The sequence below is a fragment of the Sarcophilus harrisii genome, chromosome 5 (assembly GCF_902635505.1).
Source record: "Sarcophilus harrisii chromosome 5, mSarHar1.11, whole genome shotgun sequence".
NCBI lineage: Eukaryota > Metazoa > Chordata > Mammalia > Dasyuromorphia > Dasyuridae > Sarcophilus > Sarcophilus harrisii.
Genome location: NC_045430.1, coordinates 48,280,555 through 48,299,804, shown reverse-complemented (window position 1 = coordinate 48,299,804; position 19,250 = coordinate 48,280,555). Strand labels below are relative to the sequence as shown.

At 34.0% G+C, this 19,250-nt stretch overlaps 1 protein-coding gene across 1 annotated transcript in view; it reads left to right on the top strand.

Moving 5' to 3' along the window:
* Positions 1 to 19,250, top strand: part of ACSS3 (acyl-CoA synthetase short chain family member 3) — a 256,373-nt gene that overhangs the window by 139,292 nt on the left and 97,831 nt on the right. Inside the window, exon 8 of the mRNA XM_031938566.1 lies at positions 6,139 to 6,290. Within this exon, the coding sequence (XP_031794426.1) occupies positions 6,139 to 6,290 (152 nt within the window). The remainder of the gene's footprint in view (positions 1 to 6,138; positions 6,291 to 19,250) is intronic.

The window sequence follows — 19,250 nt, the reverse complement described above, 5'->3', positions numbered from 1 at the left end:
TATTGATATTTTTAAAATTGGATTTTTTAAAATGATGAAGCAGCTTGTGATCACTAGAAGAACCACGTTTTTCCAAGTGCATTCCAGTTCACTATCCTCTCTCTGTCCAATCCTGAGCCCAGATTATTATCCATCTCAGGTACTTCCCCAAGTTATTTGTACTAATGAGTTAACTAGATGGAAAGGATTAAGGGCCATTTTTGGTTTTTATCCATTAACTTGGTAATGGTCATATAATTCACAAAGTAATTGCTAATCTGCTCATCATAAACCTTTGTATATTTAACAAGACTTGTCTTTGAAGAGCAGAAAGAAAGCCATAATCAAAGCCTTTCCATCTTAGTAGAAGCTTCTGGATAAATATTAACTTTAATATTGAATTAACATTTTTAAAAGCTTTTAAAAAGGCCAACAAATACTAACTCACCTCTCTTATGTACACAGCCTTGCGGGATACCATTCTTTTATAAATACCAGGACTGTTATTTTATAATGTGGATGTTATCCTTGCTCCCAGAATCACATGACTCAACAGAAAAAGTTTGCTTAATATTTTTGTCTAGAGGAAATCAAACTCCCTTAAAATATTATCTCCATTTATTTGGCTAATTTGATTACATTTAGCCAAATGAGTTTTATATGGGATATGTGAATGTTCCAAGTCACAGTCAAATACTTCCAAATATCAAAAGAGGGGTTGCAAGCCCTAGAATATATGAGATATGAAATTTTATAAAACTTCTTTAAACTTAAAGGAGATGATTGAAAGATAATGAAAGTTATTCATTCAAGATTAGCAAATTCAGAAGTTAAAAAAATAAGTATTTGCGAGTCTTATTGTAATTGCTGGTTTTATGTTTTATGTCAGTCTATTGACTTAGATGAGAAAAAATACAAATATGGTTTTGATTTATGGAAACAGTAGACTGACAAATAATTCGGTGTAACTACATTCTTGGGATTAGCTATGATAAATAAAATGTTACACACACATATACATACATATCTGTCTATATCTATCTATCTGTATATGTGTGTGTATATAGACAAACAGAATACACAAGGGAAAAATTAGAAATAAGAGAAGAAAAATAAAGAATTATAGTATTGTTGCATCTGCTCTTGTCTATTTCCCCAACTCTTGCTCAGCTACTCAGAGGTGGTTCATCAGAGAACCACCATCTACTATGCCCCTCAGGGAACCCCCAGCACGTGCCATGCTAAAGGAATGAGATTTTCAAATACTATTGCTTATGAAGTGCTACCCAATGAATTCTCCACTGATTATCAAATAACTAGCCTGAGTTAATTAGCTGAGTCAGTATAGTAAAAATAGTGAGCCCCAAACCAAAGACTAACTTTACCCTTTCAGATAAGGTCTATGGTAGAACCAACTCAAATTTAGAGACCACATGGGGCCAAAGGAAGAATTCACAATTTCTAAATTCTGGAGGCCCTTTTCTTGCTTCTTAAAGTCCTCTTCAGTTTCTCCTTAAATATAGCTCTCTGGTGGGCTGCTCTTATGGAGTCCTGAAATTTTCTTTCCTTAATATGTTTAGATTGTCTTCATTGAGAAATCACTGTTAGAGATATTGCCATTACATACTGTTTCTGAGAACAAGATTACTGATGCAAATGGGAAGCTCAAAGTTTGAAGAATTGACTTTCTGAACAAGGTTATTCTCTGGTCATTGGAATCTCCTTAAGGTCACTCCTCTCACCAATTCTTGCTGCCTCCTAATATAAGTACAAATGGTCTGTCTTTTCTAGATGTTCTGGGAACTTAACTGCCTTTCTTCTTAAATTTCTTTTCTGATATGTAAAAGTTCAGAAGTGTGTCTAATTCTTTTTACCTTCTGTAACAACATTTGATTTCATCTGGTACTTTGAAGCAATTCAGACCTCTAAAATTCCTTAGATACTTATATGAATATATCAGATTGATCACTGTCTAAAGGAGGGAAGGAAGAATAAATTTTGGAACTCAGAACTTTTTTTATTATAGCTTTTTATATACAAAACATACGCATGAGTAATTTTTCAACATTGACCCTTGCAAAAACTTCTGTTTCAACTTTTTTCCCTCCTTCCCTTCACCCCTTCCCCAGATGGCAGGTAGTCTCATACATGTTAAATATGTTAAAGTATATATCTTGTTGCAGAAGAAAGATCGGATTTAGAAAGAAGGTAAAAATAACTTGAGAAGAAAAAACAAAAATGCAACCAATAACAGGAGTGGAAATGTTATGTTGTGATCTATACTCATTCCCCAATGTTCTTTTTCTGGGTGTAGCTGGTTCTCTTCATTACAGATCAATTGGAACTGGTTTGAATCCTCTCATTGTTGAAGAGAGCCATGTCCATCAGTATTGATCATCATATGGTATTGTTGTTGAAGTGTATAATGATCTCCTGGTCTGCTCATTTCACTTAGCATCAGTTCATGTATGCTCAGAACTTTTAAAAAAATGTTTAAAATTGTTTTAACATATAATTGAAGAAAATAAAATATCTTTTAAAAAGACTTCTTTTTTACCCAATTTATGTCTTTGTTTAATTGATTTATTAGTAGATGGTAGGTGGGAAGTGAGGAAGGAAAGAAAAGAGCAAAGAAAGGAGAGGAGAACAAAAGAAAAAGGAGTCATAAGTATGTGTAAGTAGGGTTACAACATTTATATCTAGAAGTTTCTAGAAGAGGCCTTCATGATAACTCTACTCTTACTTTCTCATTTGAGAAGATAAGAAAACTAAGCATATGTAAGTGATGAGGGCAATTATTTCAAAGAAAAGATAATAAATCAACTTACTGTTGGAAATGGGGTTGGAAGGGAAACGTTGTTCTACTTGCTTAAAATGGAGAATGAGCTTGCACAATAAAGGATAAAGAGACCTCATGTTGGGGTTAGAGAATCTGTGTTTGAATTCTGGTTTTTGTATTTACTGTTTTGAGCAAGGAACTTAATGTTCTCACAATTACCTCTAAAGATCTCTTCCAATTCCAGATCTATAATTTAGTTATATATCCAACTTCTCATTTCACTTTCATTTCCATATGATTTTCATGAAATCATTGTTTCAAAACAAAACTTTTTTTACTGTCAAAAAGATGCTTTCAATTGATTTAGCTTAATCTTGGGAAAGAGTAACAGGGATAAGAATGGCTAGACATACTGGGGAACCTTGCTTTGGCAGGGATGGTTGAGACCAAAATAAATTTGGTAGTTAGAATATTTTCAGAACTAATTATTTTTGAATGTCTACCTTCATTGAAAAGGGAATATAAATTGATTTCAAGTAATTATATGAATAGGGACAATAAGTTAATATTTCATTGCCCTAAGAAATACTTTGAGTAAATATTGCAGTATAGTTACCTATTTTGATTGGTGGAGCAAGCTTCCTTTTCTGACAGTTTTTTTACTGATGAAATGATGTCTAGATGGAAAAAAAATCAATATTATACAGAACTGAATATCAGCTTAAGCTTTTCCAAAGCAGGTATCATAATATGGAACCTAAATAGTATTATTATTTGGATATTTCAACTAAAGTATTTTTCTAGCTTATTTTTTGGGGGAAGGTGTGTATTTTTAGTCATATCATTTTTTTATTCTACTTTTTTCCAATCTTTTCTCTTTCCTTCTCCTTTGCCCTATCTATTGAAGAAGATAAGAAAAACAAAACCTATTACGAGTTTGTTCTGTCATATAAGACAAATTTCTGCATTAGCCATGTCCACAAAAAAAAGTAAAGACCAAGGAGAAAAAAATAGAAAATGTGCTTCAGATTATATTCTGAAATCACCCATTTCTAAAAGGATATTTTAACTTATAGAATAAAACAATCAATTCCATAACAATGCAATAAAAAAAATTCTCTGCTTGAAGGTGGATCACATCCTTCATCACTATATCTTTGGTATTGTGATAAATCATTCAGTTAATCAGAGATAAGTTCATTAAAATCTTCTCAGGTTTTTCTGAAATCATTCCCTTCTTTCTTATATCACAATATACTTAATCATACTCATATACCATAATTTATTCAGTCATTCTTCTTAGTTTCCAGTTCTTTCCACCCTAAAATAAGTTGTTATGAAAATTTTTGTACATTTGGATCCTTTTCCTCATTTTTAAACTCTTTGAACATAGCCCTAGCAGTTATTGTAGGTTCAATGAATATAGATACTTTGATAACATAGAAGGTATAATTTCAAATGGGAATCTTCTGGAATTCAATGATTTGCTTATGCTTATATTTAACTGTCAGAGGCAGTAAGTAAAACCAGATTTCCTTGACTCTCAATCTGGTCCTTTGCTTTCTCTCTCCATCATGTTGCTTCTCTTATGGTCTCTAGTCCATTATTAAAAATATAACACATGATTTCCTTTGCATATGAATTTTTACCTGAAAATGTTATGCTGATCAACTTGTACACAGAACTCCTGGACTTCCAATTTTTTACGTTTCCATTATATGATTTGTGCCAGGAGATTAAAATCATTTCTCACTGTTGCCAAGGCAAAAGTGTTTACATGAAAATTCTCAGCAATCAAATTTCTTACTCAGTGCCCCCTGGAAAGTGATTGGCATGGGTTCTTGGCAAATGGAAAAAAGAATATTGATGTAGTTAATTTTGATTGTGAGTGGGTGGGTGGATGGGAAATGTTCTTTGAAATATGACAATTTTCTGTTTTGTTAAAAAAATGATTACTTTTATTTTTGTTATGATAGATTTAAACAGGTCCTTTTAGAGGCCTCTTATTTAAGGGAGTTTGGAAATGAATTGAAGTGTGTGTGTGTGTGTGTGTGTGTGTGTGTGTGTGTGTGTGTGTGTGTTTTTACCTCTTCACACTTTTACTGGGGGGCAGGCAGGAGGAAGTGATCTGATTTCATTGGTACAAGAATATCTTTATTACTACAGATTTGCAACTGTCCCTTAACTTGTTACAGTATTTCCTGAGCTCTGAAAAGATCACATTAGCAAGGCTGTCAAAAGCTGGGTTTCAGTCCTATCATTTTATTTCTCAAGCCAGCTATCTGTCCACTCTTGAGTATTGCCTCTAATATTTTTGGAAAACTGTTATGAGTTCAGTTACAATTGCTGAGCCCCAATTAGGAAAATTGCTAATATTTAAGCAAAGGTTGGGCTTTATGCTTAAACATGCTTTTTTAGCTTTTAGAACAACTTATTTAAAACAAATAAAGCTAGTGCTGGGTTAAGAAAAACAATCCAAATATCAAAGAATCATCATAGATTTCTAAGACCTCCTGTTTCATACACATACAAATAAGGGACCTGAGGCTATTATATACAACTATATAAGATGATAACACACTTAAGACAGACCTTAGATTGCTAATCATATATTTCTATATCTCTCTAGAGATATGGTTGAGCCAGAATTCAATTTATTTCAACTGGTTTATAATATACTGTCAGTGAATATACAGGTACTAGGAGGAGAAGCTGGAGTAAGAGCTGACTTTTTCTTAGAACTTCCCTCAACTGAGTTTTCTATTCTGAGATTCTTCTAGAGGTAAAGATCTTCCTGGATATTTCCCTTTTTTGAAAGAACTGAGTCATTTTTTTCTTTTTCTTTTTTTTTATGATATGCAAGAAAGCCACGTGCTCAAAACTCTGGAAAATGTCTTCATTCCAGCTAATTCAGTCCTTATAGACAGGAATAAGAGTGTGTAACAAAATCTCTTAAATCTTATTGAACTTTATCCAACAGCTTTCACAGACTGCAACATAATCTAAGATTTTGGATTAATTAAGATATGTTCTCACTCAGCTAAGGCATCAGAGCTAAAATGGAGTATGACAGTTTTCAAGCCTACCTTTAAATACTTTATATTTCTACAATATTTTAAAAGCCTCACAAAGTACTTTCATCACAAGAGTCCTGCAAGATAGACAGATTATAGATATTTATATTACATAAACTGTTAGGAAAAACATGAAATCTTTTTTTTAAAGCATGGAATCTTTTAAACAAATAAATACAAGAAAGAATCCAGATTTATTGAAAACTATTTTTATCACCATTTTTATGTTAAGTGTACAAGTCTTGAACTGTCAAGAAAATATGAGATATTTTTATCCAGTGACATTTTTAATTAATCTCTTTACAGGGAAAGCCTGTGGGAACACCAGATGCTGGGGCTTACTTCCGTGTGCTCTCTGAGCATGGAGTGGCAGCCTTGTTTACAGCACCGACTGCAATTAGAGCCATCCGTCAACAGGACCCTGGGGCAGCCCTAGGGAAGCAGTACTCTTTGACAAGGTGAACTGAGGATACTGGGGCAGGTCACATTCAAAGCCTAGATCTGAATCAGTGAGAATGTTATGCTCTGGGAAGCTTGAGTACCTCTTTTGGTTTAAAATAATCTGAATGTTTTTAGGATTGACTATCCAGGAGATAGCTTTAAAATAGAAGAACATAGTATGGATATCAAACAGTTTTTTGGGGTTGCTTCATATAATATTATTTCTTAAAATGCTACCATTTCAATAAGAATTGAAAGTTAAAGAGGGCAGGGGAAGGCCTTCTCTTTAACAAAAAGAAACCCTTAATAGTAGTATTTTGACCTGTCAAATACTGGTATTTGGGCTGATTTTGGAGACTGGGGGGAAAGAGAGTCAGACCGATGATTTTATCATCGGATTTCATCATTGAATCATAGATTTTGATAATTGTAAGTTATCTCAAAGCTTCTAGAGGCACTTGGTTCCACTTAGGTATTGTCCTAATTGTAGGGTAGTTTGCATCTATATAACTTCTATCCATTGTGCTGGTGCTAAAGATAACAAGTCTAAGCTATCTTTTATGTGATTGCCCTCCAAATACTTAATGAAAGATATCAAATCGCCGTTCTGAGTCTTTTCTTCTCCAGATAAACTTGCCCATTCCTTTGATTGATCCTTATGTGACAAGATCTCAGAATCGGTCATTATCCTGATTGTCCTTTTTTGGATCATTTTCTGCTTATCAATATCATTCTTAAATTATAGGAACATTCATTTAAGGCACTAAATAAAACCGGATTCCAAAGCAAATCAGCAACAGATAGGAAAGAAGGGGAGGAGGGAAGGAAGGAGAGAGAGAGGGAGGGAAGGAAGGAGGGAAGGGGGAGGGATGGAAGGAAGGGCAACAGGGTAAAGAGAAAGGGAAGGAAGGAAGGAGAGAGTAAAGAAGGGAGGGAAGGAAGGAGAGAAGGAAAGGAGGGAAGGAAGGAAGCAGGGAAGAGAGGAAGGAAGGAAGGGGGCAAGAGGGGAAGGGGAGGAAAGCGAAAAGGGAAAAAGGACAGAAAGAAATTGTTAAGTGCCTACTATAGGCTAGCCATTGTGGTCAAGCTCTTTACAAGTATTACCTCATCTGATGTTCACTACCGCCCTGGAAGTAGGTGCTACTATTATCCCTATTGAACAGTCAAGGAGGGACAAGTGGGTGGCAAAGTGGATAAAGTTCTCAGCTTGGAGTCAGGAAGACTATCCTTATTTCATGAAAAAGATGAGAAGAATGATGTAAGATAATGGAAACATCAATGAGAATTGATATAGTGCTTTAAGGTTTGCAAAGCTCTTTACCTGCATTACTGTGGCATTTGAGAGTTGTCTGGGACTCTGGGGGTTCATTGGTTTGTCCAAAGTCACACATCCAGGATGCATCAGAAACAGGTCTTAAATCCTGGTCTTCCTGACTTATGACTGAAGAGTATAAACTCTTTACAATTCTGCTTTCCTAAAATCCAATTCATTTGCAATTTAAGACATCATCGTTTTGATGTCATTGGTCTTCTTTGAGAAGGAAAAAGGAAAAGTCCTAGCTTACACATTCTATTCACTGTACTGCACAGCTTCTCATTAAATGAGAGGTCCCCATACTGAGGGTATGTACAAGTATACATACATATGCATGTGTATATATACATACATACATATATAAAGATATACATAAAAAGATAAATATATAATATGTATATAAAATATACCTTTTTATATTTTGAAATATGGAGGATAATTTGCTTAGGAATATTTTCATTTCATTTAATCCAATTATTTGATTTAATATATTTAGATAAAATACTGAATTATATAATCCTGAATTATCTGAATTATAAACATTACTAAAAGAATCATCTTGCTGACAAAGCAGGATTAGATTGCCTTTTGTTTTTTAACAGTAACTCTGCATTTATTGAATATTTTTTCTGATGTTTTAGAGATTGATTTCTTTATCCATTTTCTATTTAATAATATGTGCATTGAAAAGTAATTATAGCTATTTCTATCTTCAAAGCACCTTTCAAGCTTTAGTCTTCACACACCTCTTTGAAGTAGGTTACTAATATCAGAAAATGAGACATAAAGAATTCAATAACCATCTTACGTCAAAAAGATACTCCCTGAATAAAATGATCTTTTAAGTTGAAGACCAAAGGATTAGAATCTCTGGCAGCTGTATTCCAAAGAAGTGATATTGGAATAATATTTTGAGGGAATAATATGGGGTATTTTGGTGACTGTGATATTATCAGGGCAGATTCAGCTCAACTTAGGGTTAATATGTAGCTATAAAGATTTGAACCCAGGTCTTTCTGTTCCAAATTTAATGTTCTTTTCTCCAAACTGCCACTTATGCACAGCCATTAAATATTAACTCTAATATTGGATACCTTAACATCCTCTTGAATTCTCTTTCTCATTATAAATTACTATTTTCTCTCATTTCTATTGGCCCCCAAATCCAATTGTTCTCATTGAATTTTTGCTAAAGATTTATTTGAATATGGCTAGTCTATGTATTATCAGAAAGTTCTATTAATTCTTCTGATTCACTCCTACATGATTGTACCAGAAGTATAGTAGAGTAGGTTTAGATCAGTGTCCAGGGAAGTGAAGTCATCGTACCTGATGAACACTATTATTTTCCTCTGTATTAATTTATATTAAATTATAGTATTTATAGATAGCCACCTTTTCCAAGGGTATCCTTTGCAAAATTCAGGGTCTGTGTCAACTATATAGTTTATATCCAAACATTTCTTAAATGAACACTGTGTTAATATTATTTTGTTGCTGTTCAGTAATTTCAGCTATATCCAACTTTTTGTGATCCTATTTTGGGGAATTTTCTTATCAGAGATAGTAGAGTGGTTTGCCATTTCTTTCTCCAGCTCATTTTGTAAATGAGGAAAATAAGTCAACGAGGATTAAGTGACTTCCTCAGACTCATGCATCTAGTAAGTGTCTGAGGCTGGATTTGAACTCAGGAAAGTGAATCTTCCTGATTCTAAACCCAGTGCTCTAAGCCACCTAGCTACCTCCATAATATTAATTATACATGCCAATTTGTACAATTGTAATAGAATTATGGAGCCACAAAAGTGGAATGAACCTCAAATCATTATCTGTGTTGACTGCTCCCTTCTTCCATTTTTGAGAAAATTCTACACTTAAATTGTGATCTTAGTTTTACTAATTTTTGGGAATGGGTATTAAAAATTGCCTAATAAACTAAGATGGGTTGTGGAGGGAGATACTTTAAAAAAGAAAGTAATCTTAGGGGTATCAAAATGGTACAGTGAATACAATACCCGTCCTAGAGTCAGGAGGACCTGAGTTAAATTTGACCTCAGATACTTAATAGTTGTGTGATCCTAAACAAGTCACTTAACCCCACTTGCCTCCCCAAAACCCAATAATTTATTTTATTTATAAGAGAAAGCATGATGTAGAGGTTAGAAAACTAGTTTAATCAGAAAGATGTGAGTTTATTTCCTGCTTCTGACTCAAACTGGCTATGGCAAGCCATTTAAATTCTCAGTATCCATAGGCAACATTCTAAAATTGTAACATGCAGAAGTTACCAATCAGCATTGGTGCAAAGGAAGTTGCTTCTTACCTGAAGTTTTCCTGTACTAATGATCTTACATATTTTTTTTCTCATTTATTTTTTACTTCTTTGACTTTTGTCTTTAATGTTATCTATGATCAGTAAAGTACTTCACCTTAAAACTGTTTCTTCCATAGTAAGTTTCTTATTTTTTGGCTTATTGACATAAATTTGTACCCCATACTAATTCTGTAATAGAATTAACTTGATGCATGACTATGATTTTACCAGTAGATTACCTTGCTAATTAATCTGTACCTTTTCCAATATATGTTCCTATGCCATTTAGATTGTTTGTCATCTGGCTTTCAATGTTGTAATTTGAATTAGACATAATCATTACTGGTACATTGACTTTAAAAAGAGACTCTTGTCTCTCTATTTTCTCTCAGAGCACATCATTTTGGAAAACAGTTTTCTTAATGAATGAAATAAATGAAAATGAAAAAAAATGAAATTGAAAAAATAAAAATTCAAACACTCTCAAGTTTGATGTTCTGTGTGTGTGTGTCTTTGTCTTTCTCTGTCCATCTCTCTGTGCCTCTTTCTCTCTGTCTCTGCCTTTCTTTCTCTTTCCTTTGCTTTGGAAGATATAATTGCCTTTATCTTGAATTTTTTATTTTTATAATCCACTCAAGCCATTTGGAAATCAATTTACATTTTATTTTTGTTGCAAAATGATTTTTATCTTTTGGTTCAAGTAAGAATTAAGACTCATTAGGACACCAATTTAATTGCAACTCCATTTTGTGATATGTTTTTATCTACAGAATATATTTCCATAATTTCAATTCTTCTAGTTCTCCCAATGGCAGATTTATTTGACTTTTATTAAGTGCCATTCTTTCTACTTTCCTCTAAGACTGTGGAATGACTTCTTAACTGAGGTCTCACCTTCTTTCATCTAGGTGATGATAATAGGAATGAACTTTTTGCCTAAAACTTCCACAAAATTCAAAATAGGATATTTTTCATTTGAATAAGAATTGATATTCTCATAAAACATTAGGTATAGCAAACCCTAAATAGTAGAGCCACAGTCAAAAAATGAGATGGAAATGGACAAAGATACAAATTATCAAAACAAATTTAAGTTAATTAGAAGCAGGAGATTAACAAGAGATATGAATTTGGTTTTAAATGGTTGTTTTTGGTTTTCATATAACTTAAGTGATTTGTTTTTATTGCTGTTCTCAGATCTTCTCTTTTGACATGATTCTTATGATTCTCATTTTGTCACAAAAAAAGTTATGCATTTTCTTGCTTTGTTGTATTTTTAGGGAGTATTGTAGAAGCCATAAAAATAGTTTCTAAGAACAAGAAGGAATTGTGAAAGAAATCTGCTGTGAAAAAAAGGAAAAATTGGGGACCTCAGCTCAGAAGGTGTGTGTCTGGCGAGGTGGCAGAAAAGTTTTTAGAAGCCATCTGGTTGAATGCATATCTGAACATGAATCCTCTTTTTCACATCTATAATTTCTCCTCATATAAATTCAAAGATCTTCATTGATGAGAAATGGACCACATTTCATGGCAGCCCATTCAATTTCTTGGCAAATTTAATGATTGTAGTTATAAGTTTCTCCCTCACAAGAAAGGTAAAAGCATCATTTCTTTTAAAAAAATCTGTTAAGTATTCTAAGGAACTCAAATAGATAAAAAATTTCAAAGATGAGGTTTTTTCTCCATCAATGCAGTTTACTGCTCATTAATACTTGTCCATCCCTACAGTCCCCATGGACTCTAGTCCACTGATACAATGTAATGGAAGATTTCCTTATTTTCTCCTTATGTCATAGGAATATTCTTAGAGTACAGAGACTATTTGTCAGTTACCTTTTACTTTAGTCAATGGCTATCCCCCGATGACATCCTTTATCATTCAAAATATTATTTTTCTATTTTTCTTATTTTTTTTTTATTCCCTGAGTGAAAGGGGACAAGAATAGGGTTTGGACTTGCCTGTGATTTCATTATTATAGGGAACTCTCTTTACCTTTGCTAGTCAGCATCTTCTTTACAATTTATTGTCATTAAGACCTGCCCCAAACTTCCAGGAATACTATAGCTAATTCCAGAGCTCCCAGGTCAAGGAGAAAATAATGCAAGCAGCCAAAACAAAACAAAACAAAAGAAAATAATTGACATATTGTGGAACCAGTCAGGTTAATGTGATAATGAAGAAATACCATTTATTGTGCTATAAGAGATAATGAGCAGGATATTCTCAAACACACACACACACACACACACACACACACACACACACACAAAAAAAACACCCCAAAAAAACAACCCGTAAAGACTTACATGATTTGACGGAAAATGAAATCTGTATTATGTACAAAGTTACAGCAATATTGTAAGATGATCAATTCTGAATGAGTTAGATATCTTCAGCAATACAATGATCCAAGACATCTTTGAAGAAGTTTTGACAAAAAATGCCATCTATTGCCAGAAAAAGAACTGATAGTGTCTGAATACAGATTGAAGCATTCTTGTAAAAACTTTCCTGAGGGATTTTTTGCTTATATTTTCTTTTACAACATGATTAATATGGAAATGTTTTTGCATGACTACATATGTATAACTAGGGAGAAGATTTGAAAGTTTTAAAAGCAAATATTAAAAATTGTTTTTAGATACAACTAAGGGGAAAATAAAATACTAAATGAATTAAAAAAAAAAAAAAACTTGCCCAAAGTCAGACAGGAAATATGTGTCAGAGGTTGGAGTTGAACCTGGCTATTCCTGGATTCCAGATCTGTTGTCTGGGGACTGACATACTGCCTCTGAGTGATATTTATTTTAAATTTTTCAGAGGATTTCTGGCCCTACAACAATAGTGGTAGAATATTAGTATATCTTCAAAAACCAGACTTTTTTAATTGGAGAAGGTTAAAGTTATTAAAAGAGCATTGCCATTCCCAAAGGCAATCTAGCTTTTTCTCCTCCTCTTGTTTAATTCCAGGCCCAAATACTTGTCAGTTTTCTTTTTCCCTTTCCCTTCCCTTTCCTTTCTTCTTTCCCTTTCCTTTCTTTTTTCTACATAGGGTAGCATACCCTTACCTACAGATGGGCAGAGGCCCAAAGCAATGTAAATTCTGATTATTTGAACCTCCCAAGATATCTTGGAGTTTAAGGACTAGGCTCATGTCTTAAACGCAAATCACTGGGTTTAACACTTTTATTCGTTGACTAAGAATATGTCCCAGCCTAAACTACACTTGATCATCTTTTATGTCCTAGTTGGCTCACAGAGAATGTAAATAGCAGCTCTTTCTGTTTTGGCCAGAAACCCTGAGGGTCCAGTGACAAGAGGAAGATCAGGATGACTGGAGATAGTTCTGGATGCAGTGGGAGACTTGGTCCTTTTAATCTAAGTTCTTTAACTAATCTCAGTTTGGGGCAATGAATGTCCATTCTATTTTCTGGTTTTTCATGAAAGAGAGAGAAAAGCAGTGGAGAATAAAACCAGAATAGGTAAAGCTTAGTGAGCCACTCAATTGAACAAAACCATCATGAGGGCATTTATAGATAAAATGGAAGAAAGACAGCAAAATGAAGAAAAATGGAAAAATAATACAAAGATTTTTTTTATGATCATTATTAAATTTCAGAAATCCTTCATGCTTAGACTATAATATCAGAATTCTGGGTTGTGAGCTTTAGTTTTAGAGTCAGAGAATCTGAATCCAAACCTGCTTCTAACACTTATGCAACTTGTGTGACTGTGGAAAAAAGCTACCTTCCTAGGCCTCATCTAGAATGGAAATGAACTAGATCACTTTTGAGTTTACTTCTAGCTCTAAACATATGATTCTATGTGTTTATAGGGAAGGTAGAAATTATAGTTGAGGTAGCTAAGTAGAACAATTAATTGAATACCATGCCTGGAGTTAGGAAAATCTATCTTTGTGAATTCAAATCCAGCCTCAGACATAGAGTAGCTTGTGTGACCCTAGGCAAGTCACTGAATTGCCTTTGTTTCCTCATCTATAAAATGAATTGGAGAAGGAAAAGGCAAACCATTCCAGTGTTTTGTCAAGAAAATTGCAAATGAGCTCATGAATAGTCAGACATGACTAAAATGATAAAACAAGAGCAACAGAAATTATACCAAACAGAACAAAATAGGAAAAACTGCAAAATGAGACAAATATACACAGACACAATTCACTTTGGAGGGATACACTTGGGAGAGCACTAAAGGCAATTCACAAAATTTCTGAAAGCATCTGAAATCAGATGGCAAATGCATGGACAACATCCTAGAACTTGGGGGAAAAGTTAGTGACAAAACACCAATAGCTACCAGTCTATGATGCTCACTTTTCTATCTCCATTCAATTTTTATGAGAATTATCTGTAAACATATCAGAGGCATTCTTGAAGATCCATTTCCATCCTAATAGAATACAACTAGATTTTCAGAGTTTTTATTCTCCAGCAGATTTTATCCCCTGGTAGATATGACAGATAACTTTGTTCAACAGTTATTTGATCATAAATGTCAAGCAAGATATAACACAGAAAAGCCCATTGTTTGCCAAAAGTATTCATCACATGGCCAGAAGAGATTCAGGACAGAGATCAGGTTGAAGCAATATACCATTTAGATATTTTCTAAATGTTGAAAATGATAGCAGACATGTTTTAAGTGCTTATGTATTCATGTGGGCAAATGAATAAGTGTTAAATAATCTATTTTGAATTCTTGGAGCAAATAATTTCAAAGATACCAGTTGTTAAAACAAGTGTCTGTTGAACAGTTCTAAATTTTTGGATGGGGGCAGAACCAAGATGGCAGAGAAGAGACAGGTATTTATGTGAGCTCTTCTCTGGCTTGCTGCAGATCAACACCAGATCAATCCTCTGAATGTGTTTTGGAGTAACAGAAAACACAAATATTTAGAGTGTAACAAATTTCCAGCAGAAGATATTTTGAAAGAACTTCAGGAAAGGTCTGTCTTAATCAGACAAGGGAAGGCAACCAAGCACACGTGTATCTCAAGGACCCAGGACAGAGAGATTTCTGTGTGCTGGGGGAATCTGCTGGTAATTTTGGCTCTTAGCCAAAATAAAGCAGCATTGGCTACTCTGTCCTGGTTCAAAAGCCAGGGGATCAGCAGAATAGCTGTGAGTCCTTCAGCACAACTACAGAAGGCAAACAGTGAGCCTCTGAACCCCAGCATAAGCAGGACTTGAGCATATCCACCCAACAGAGGAAGGAGGGTGGCACTAGCCATAGGGCAGCATGAAGCGCTATCTGCTGAGAGGAAACTTGAAACAATCTCCCCTGCTGCCATAAGGGCAGACCTCAACCTTTAAAAATGAACAAAAAAGCAAAATAAGTTCTCACCATAGATATCTATTATGGAAAAAGGAAAGAATAGGCCTCAATCTTGTTTAAGGCCTGAGGCCTGAGGTTTGAGGCCTGAGAATATTAAAAGAAAAACATCTCCAGATGAAGCCCAGAGGGTGACATGAGTTGATGTCCAAAGCAAAAGGCTCTCTTAGGAGAATTTAATAAAGATCTTAAAAGGGAAATAAAAGATAAATGAGGAAAGGAAATGAGAGCTTTGCAGGAAAGTTTGGGAAAGGAAATAGAAATTATCTGAAGAAAACTCCTTAAAAATAGATTTGGTGAAATGGAAACAAACAAACAAACAAACAATCCAATGAATAAAACAGCTCATTTAAAAGTTCAATTGGCCAAATCAAAAAGAGATAAAAAAGCTAACTAAAGAAAATAATTCACTAAAAATTAGAATTGAACAAATGAAAACATGTGACTTAATCAGACATAAGAATCAATGAAACAAAACAAAAAAAAAAAAAGAAAAGAAAAGAAAAAAGAAGAAGAAAATGTAAAATAACTCATCAGAAAAACAAATGACCTGGAAAATAGATCCAGGAAAGACAATCTAAGAATTATTGGACTTCTTGAAAACTACATCTAGAATAACCTAGAACAACATCATCAAAATGCTTTAATCAAGATTCAAGAAATCATCAAGGAAAACTGTTCCAAACATGTTCCAAAACAAGCAGGTAAAATAGCTATTGAAAGAATCCACCAATCACCTCTTGAAAGAGAACCCAAAATGAAAACTCCAAGGGACATTGTGGCTAAATTTCAGAATTATCTGATCAAGGAGAAAATACTGCAAGCAGCTAGAAACAAACAATTCAAATATCAAGGAGCCACAACAACCAGGATTATCTAGGATTTAGCAGATTTCACTTTAAAGTATTAAAAGATCTAGAATATGATATTCTGGAGGGCAAAGGAACTTGGAGTTCAGCCAAGAGTCAACTATCCAACAAAATTAAGCATTTACTTTCAGGAGGAAAGATGGACATTCAATGAAATAGGGGAATTTCATTTTTTTTAAAATAACTTTTTATTGCCAGAATCCATGCCAGGGTAATTTTTTACAACATTATCCCTTACACTCACTTCTGTTCCAATTTTTCCCCTCCCTCCTTCCACCCCCTGCCCCAGATGGTAAGCAGTCCTAATACATGTTAAAGAGGTTACATTATATCTTAGATACAATATATGTGTGCAGAACCAAACAGTTCTCTTGTTGCTCAGGGAGAATTTGATTCAGAAGGCATAGATAACCTGGGAGGAAAAACAAAAATGCAAGCAATTTACATTCATTTTTCAGTGTTCTTTCTTTGGGTGTAGCTGTTTCTGTCCATCCTTGATCAATTGATACTGAATTAGATCATCTCTTTGTCAAAGAAATCCACTTCCATCAGAATACATCCTCATACAGTATCGTTGTTGAGGTATATAATGATCTCCTGGTTCTGTTCATTTCACTCAGCATCAGTTCATGTAAAGTCTTGCCAATCCTCTCTATATTCATCCTGCTGGTCATTTCTTACAGAACAATAATATTCCATAACATTCATATACCACAATTTACTCAACCATTCTCCAATTGATGGGCATTCATTCATTTTCCAGCTTCTAGCCACTACAAACAGGGCTGCCACAAACATTTTGGCACATACAGGTCCCTTTCCCTTCTTTAGTATCTCTTTGGGGTATAAGCCCAGTAGAAACACTGCTGGATCAAAAGGTATGCACAGTTTGATAACTTTTTGAGCATAGTTCCAAATTGCTCTCCAGAATGTCTGGATGTGTTCACAATTCTACCAACAATGTATCAGTGTCCCTGTTTTCCCACATCCCCTCCAATATTCAGCATTATCTTTCCCTGTCATTTTTAGCCAATCTGACAGGTGTGCAGTGGTATCTCAGAGTTGTCTTAATTTGCATTTCTCTGATTGATAATGATTTGGAGCATATTTTCCTATGTCTAGAAATAGTTTTAATTTCTTCGTCTGAGAATTGTCTGTTCATATCATTTGGCCATTTATCAATTGGAGAATTGGCTTGATTTCTTATAAATTAGAGTCAATTCTCTATATATTTTTGGAAATGAGGCCTTTATCAGAACCTTTGACTGTAAAAATGTTGGAATTTCATTCATTTTTGATGAAAAGACCAGAGGTGAATAGAAAATTTGATCTTCAAATACAGAACTCAAGAGAAGCATAAAAAGGTTAAAAAAAATTAAATTAAATTAAAATAAAAAAAAGCACAGATTTTTTTTTAAAGTTAAAAAGTTTACATCGCTATATGGGAAGATGATATGTTTAGCTTGTAGAGGACCAGAACTTCGGAAAGGTATACTTGAATCAAGGACAGCAGGGTGCTTTTAGTTAAGTACCTTCTCAGTATAGTTGATGGGATAATGGTTCTCTAGTTAAACATATACTTAATGTGATGTAATGGTGTAATCATTCTAGTTGGCATATACTTGGAGGAGATATTTAAGGGCTGAGAGGATTGGAATCTGAGAGTCTTAGCCACAGACACAGAGAAGACTCTGGACTCCATCTTTGATCAGCCTTATGGTGCCTCACCTGCCTTCATCACTTCTCCATCTAAAGACAAGGCCCATCTTGAGATTCTCCAGAAAGCTAGCCCAGACATTACATAGCTCTTGAGAACTATATCTTTGGTAGGGTATACTTAGAGGGAATAGGTACAATTTAATTTTATTGTGGTGATATAAAAAGGAAACTAGGAGTGGAAAGGGAAGAGAAAGTAAAATAAAGTGAATTACATCACATGAAGGGGCATAAAAACTATTACAATTGAGGTAAAGAAAAGAGGGTGATGAGCATTATTTGAACTTTAATCTCATTGGATTTGGCTGAAAGAGAGAATATCAGACATATTTAATTTGATAGAGAAACTTGTCTCAACCTATAAAGAAGTAGGAGGAGAAAGGGGAAAGAAAAGGGGGAAGCTAATGGAGAATAGAAGTAGAAGGAAAAAAGTAAGAAAAGGGAGAGAGGGGCTAAAAAGGAGGAGGGATGATTAAAAGAGGTGGTAATCAGAAGCAAAACACTGTGGAGGAGGGAAAGAGCGGGGAAGGAAAGGAAAAACGTATAACTTAGAGAAAATAAGTTGTCCAGAAATAGTCATTTTAAGTGTGAATGTGAATAGGATGAACTCTGCCATAAAACAGAAGCAGATAGCAGATTAGATTAAAAGCCAGAACTCTATAATATGTTGTTTACAAGAAATACATTTGAAGTAGAGTGATATATACAGAGTAGAAATAAAATGCTATTATGCTTCAGCTGAAGAAAAAAAAAGCAGGGGTAGCAGTTGTGATCTCAGAACAAGCAAAAGCAAAAATAGATCTAATTTTAAAAGATAAGGAAGGAAACCACATTTTGCTAAAGGGTACCACATATAATGAAATAATATCAACAATATATGTTTACATATATGCACCATGTGGTACAGGATCCATAGTCCTAGGAGGAAAAGTTAAGAGAGCTGGAAGAAGAAATAAACAGGAAAATTACACTAGTCGGGGATCTCAACCTTGCTCTCTGAGAACTAGATAAGTCAGACCACAAAATAAATAAGAAAGAAGTTAAGGAGGTAAATAGAATCCTAGAACATCAACTAAAAAACTATTAGAAACAATGAACAATTTTAGTAAAGTTGCAGGATACAAAATAAATGTTACTGACAAAGTATAGCAGCAAGAGATACAAAGAGAAATTCCATTTAAAATAACTATACATAATATAAAATATTTGAGAGTCTACCTGATAAGACAAAGTCAGGAACTATATGAGCATAACTGCAAAACACTTTCCACATAAATAAAATCAGATCTGAACAATTGAAGGACTATCAAGTGCTAATGTAATAAAAATGACAATACTATCTAAATTAATCTACTTATTCAGTGTCATACCAATCAAACTGCCAAGAACTTATTTTACAAAGCTAGAAAAAAT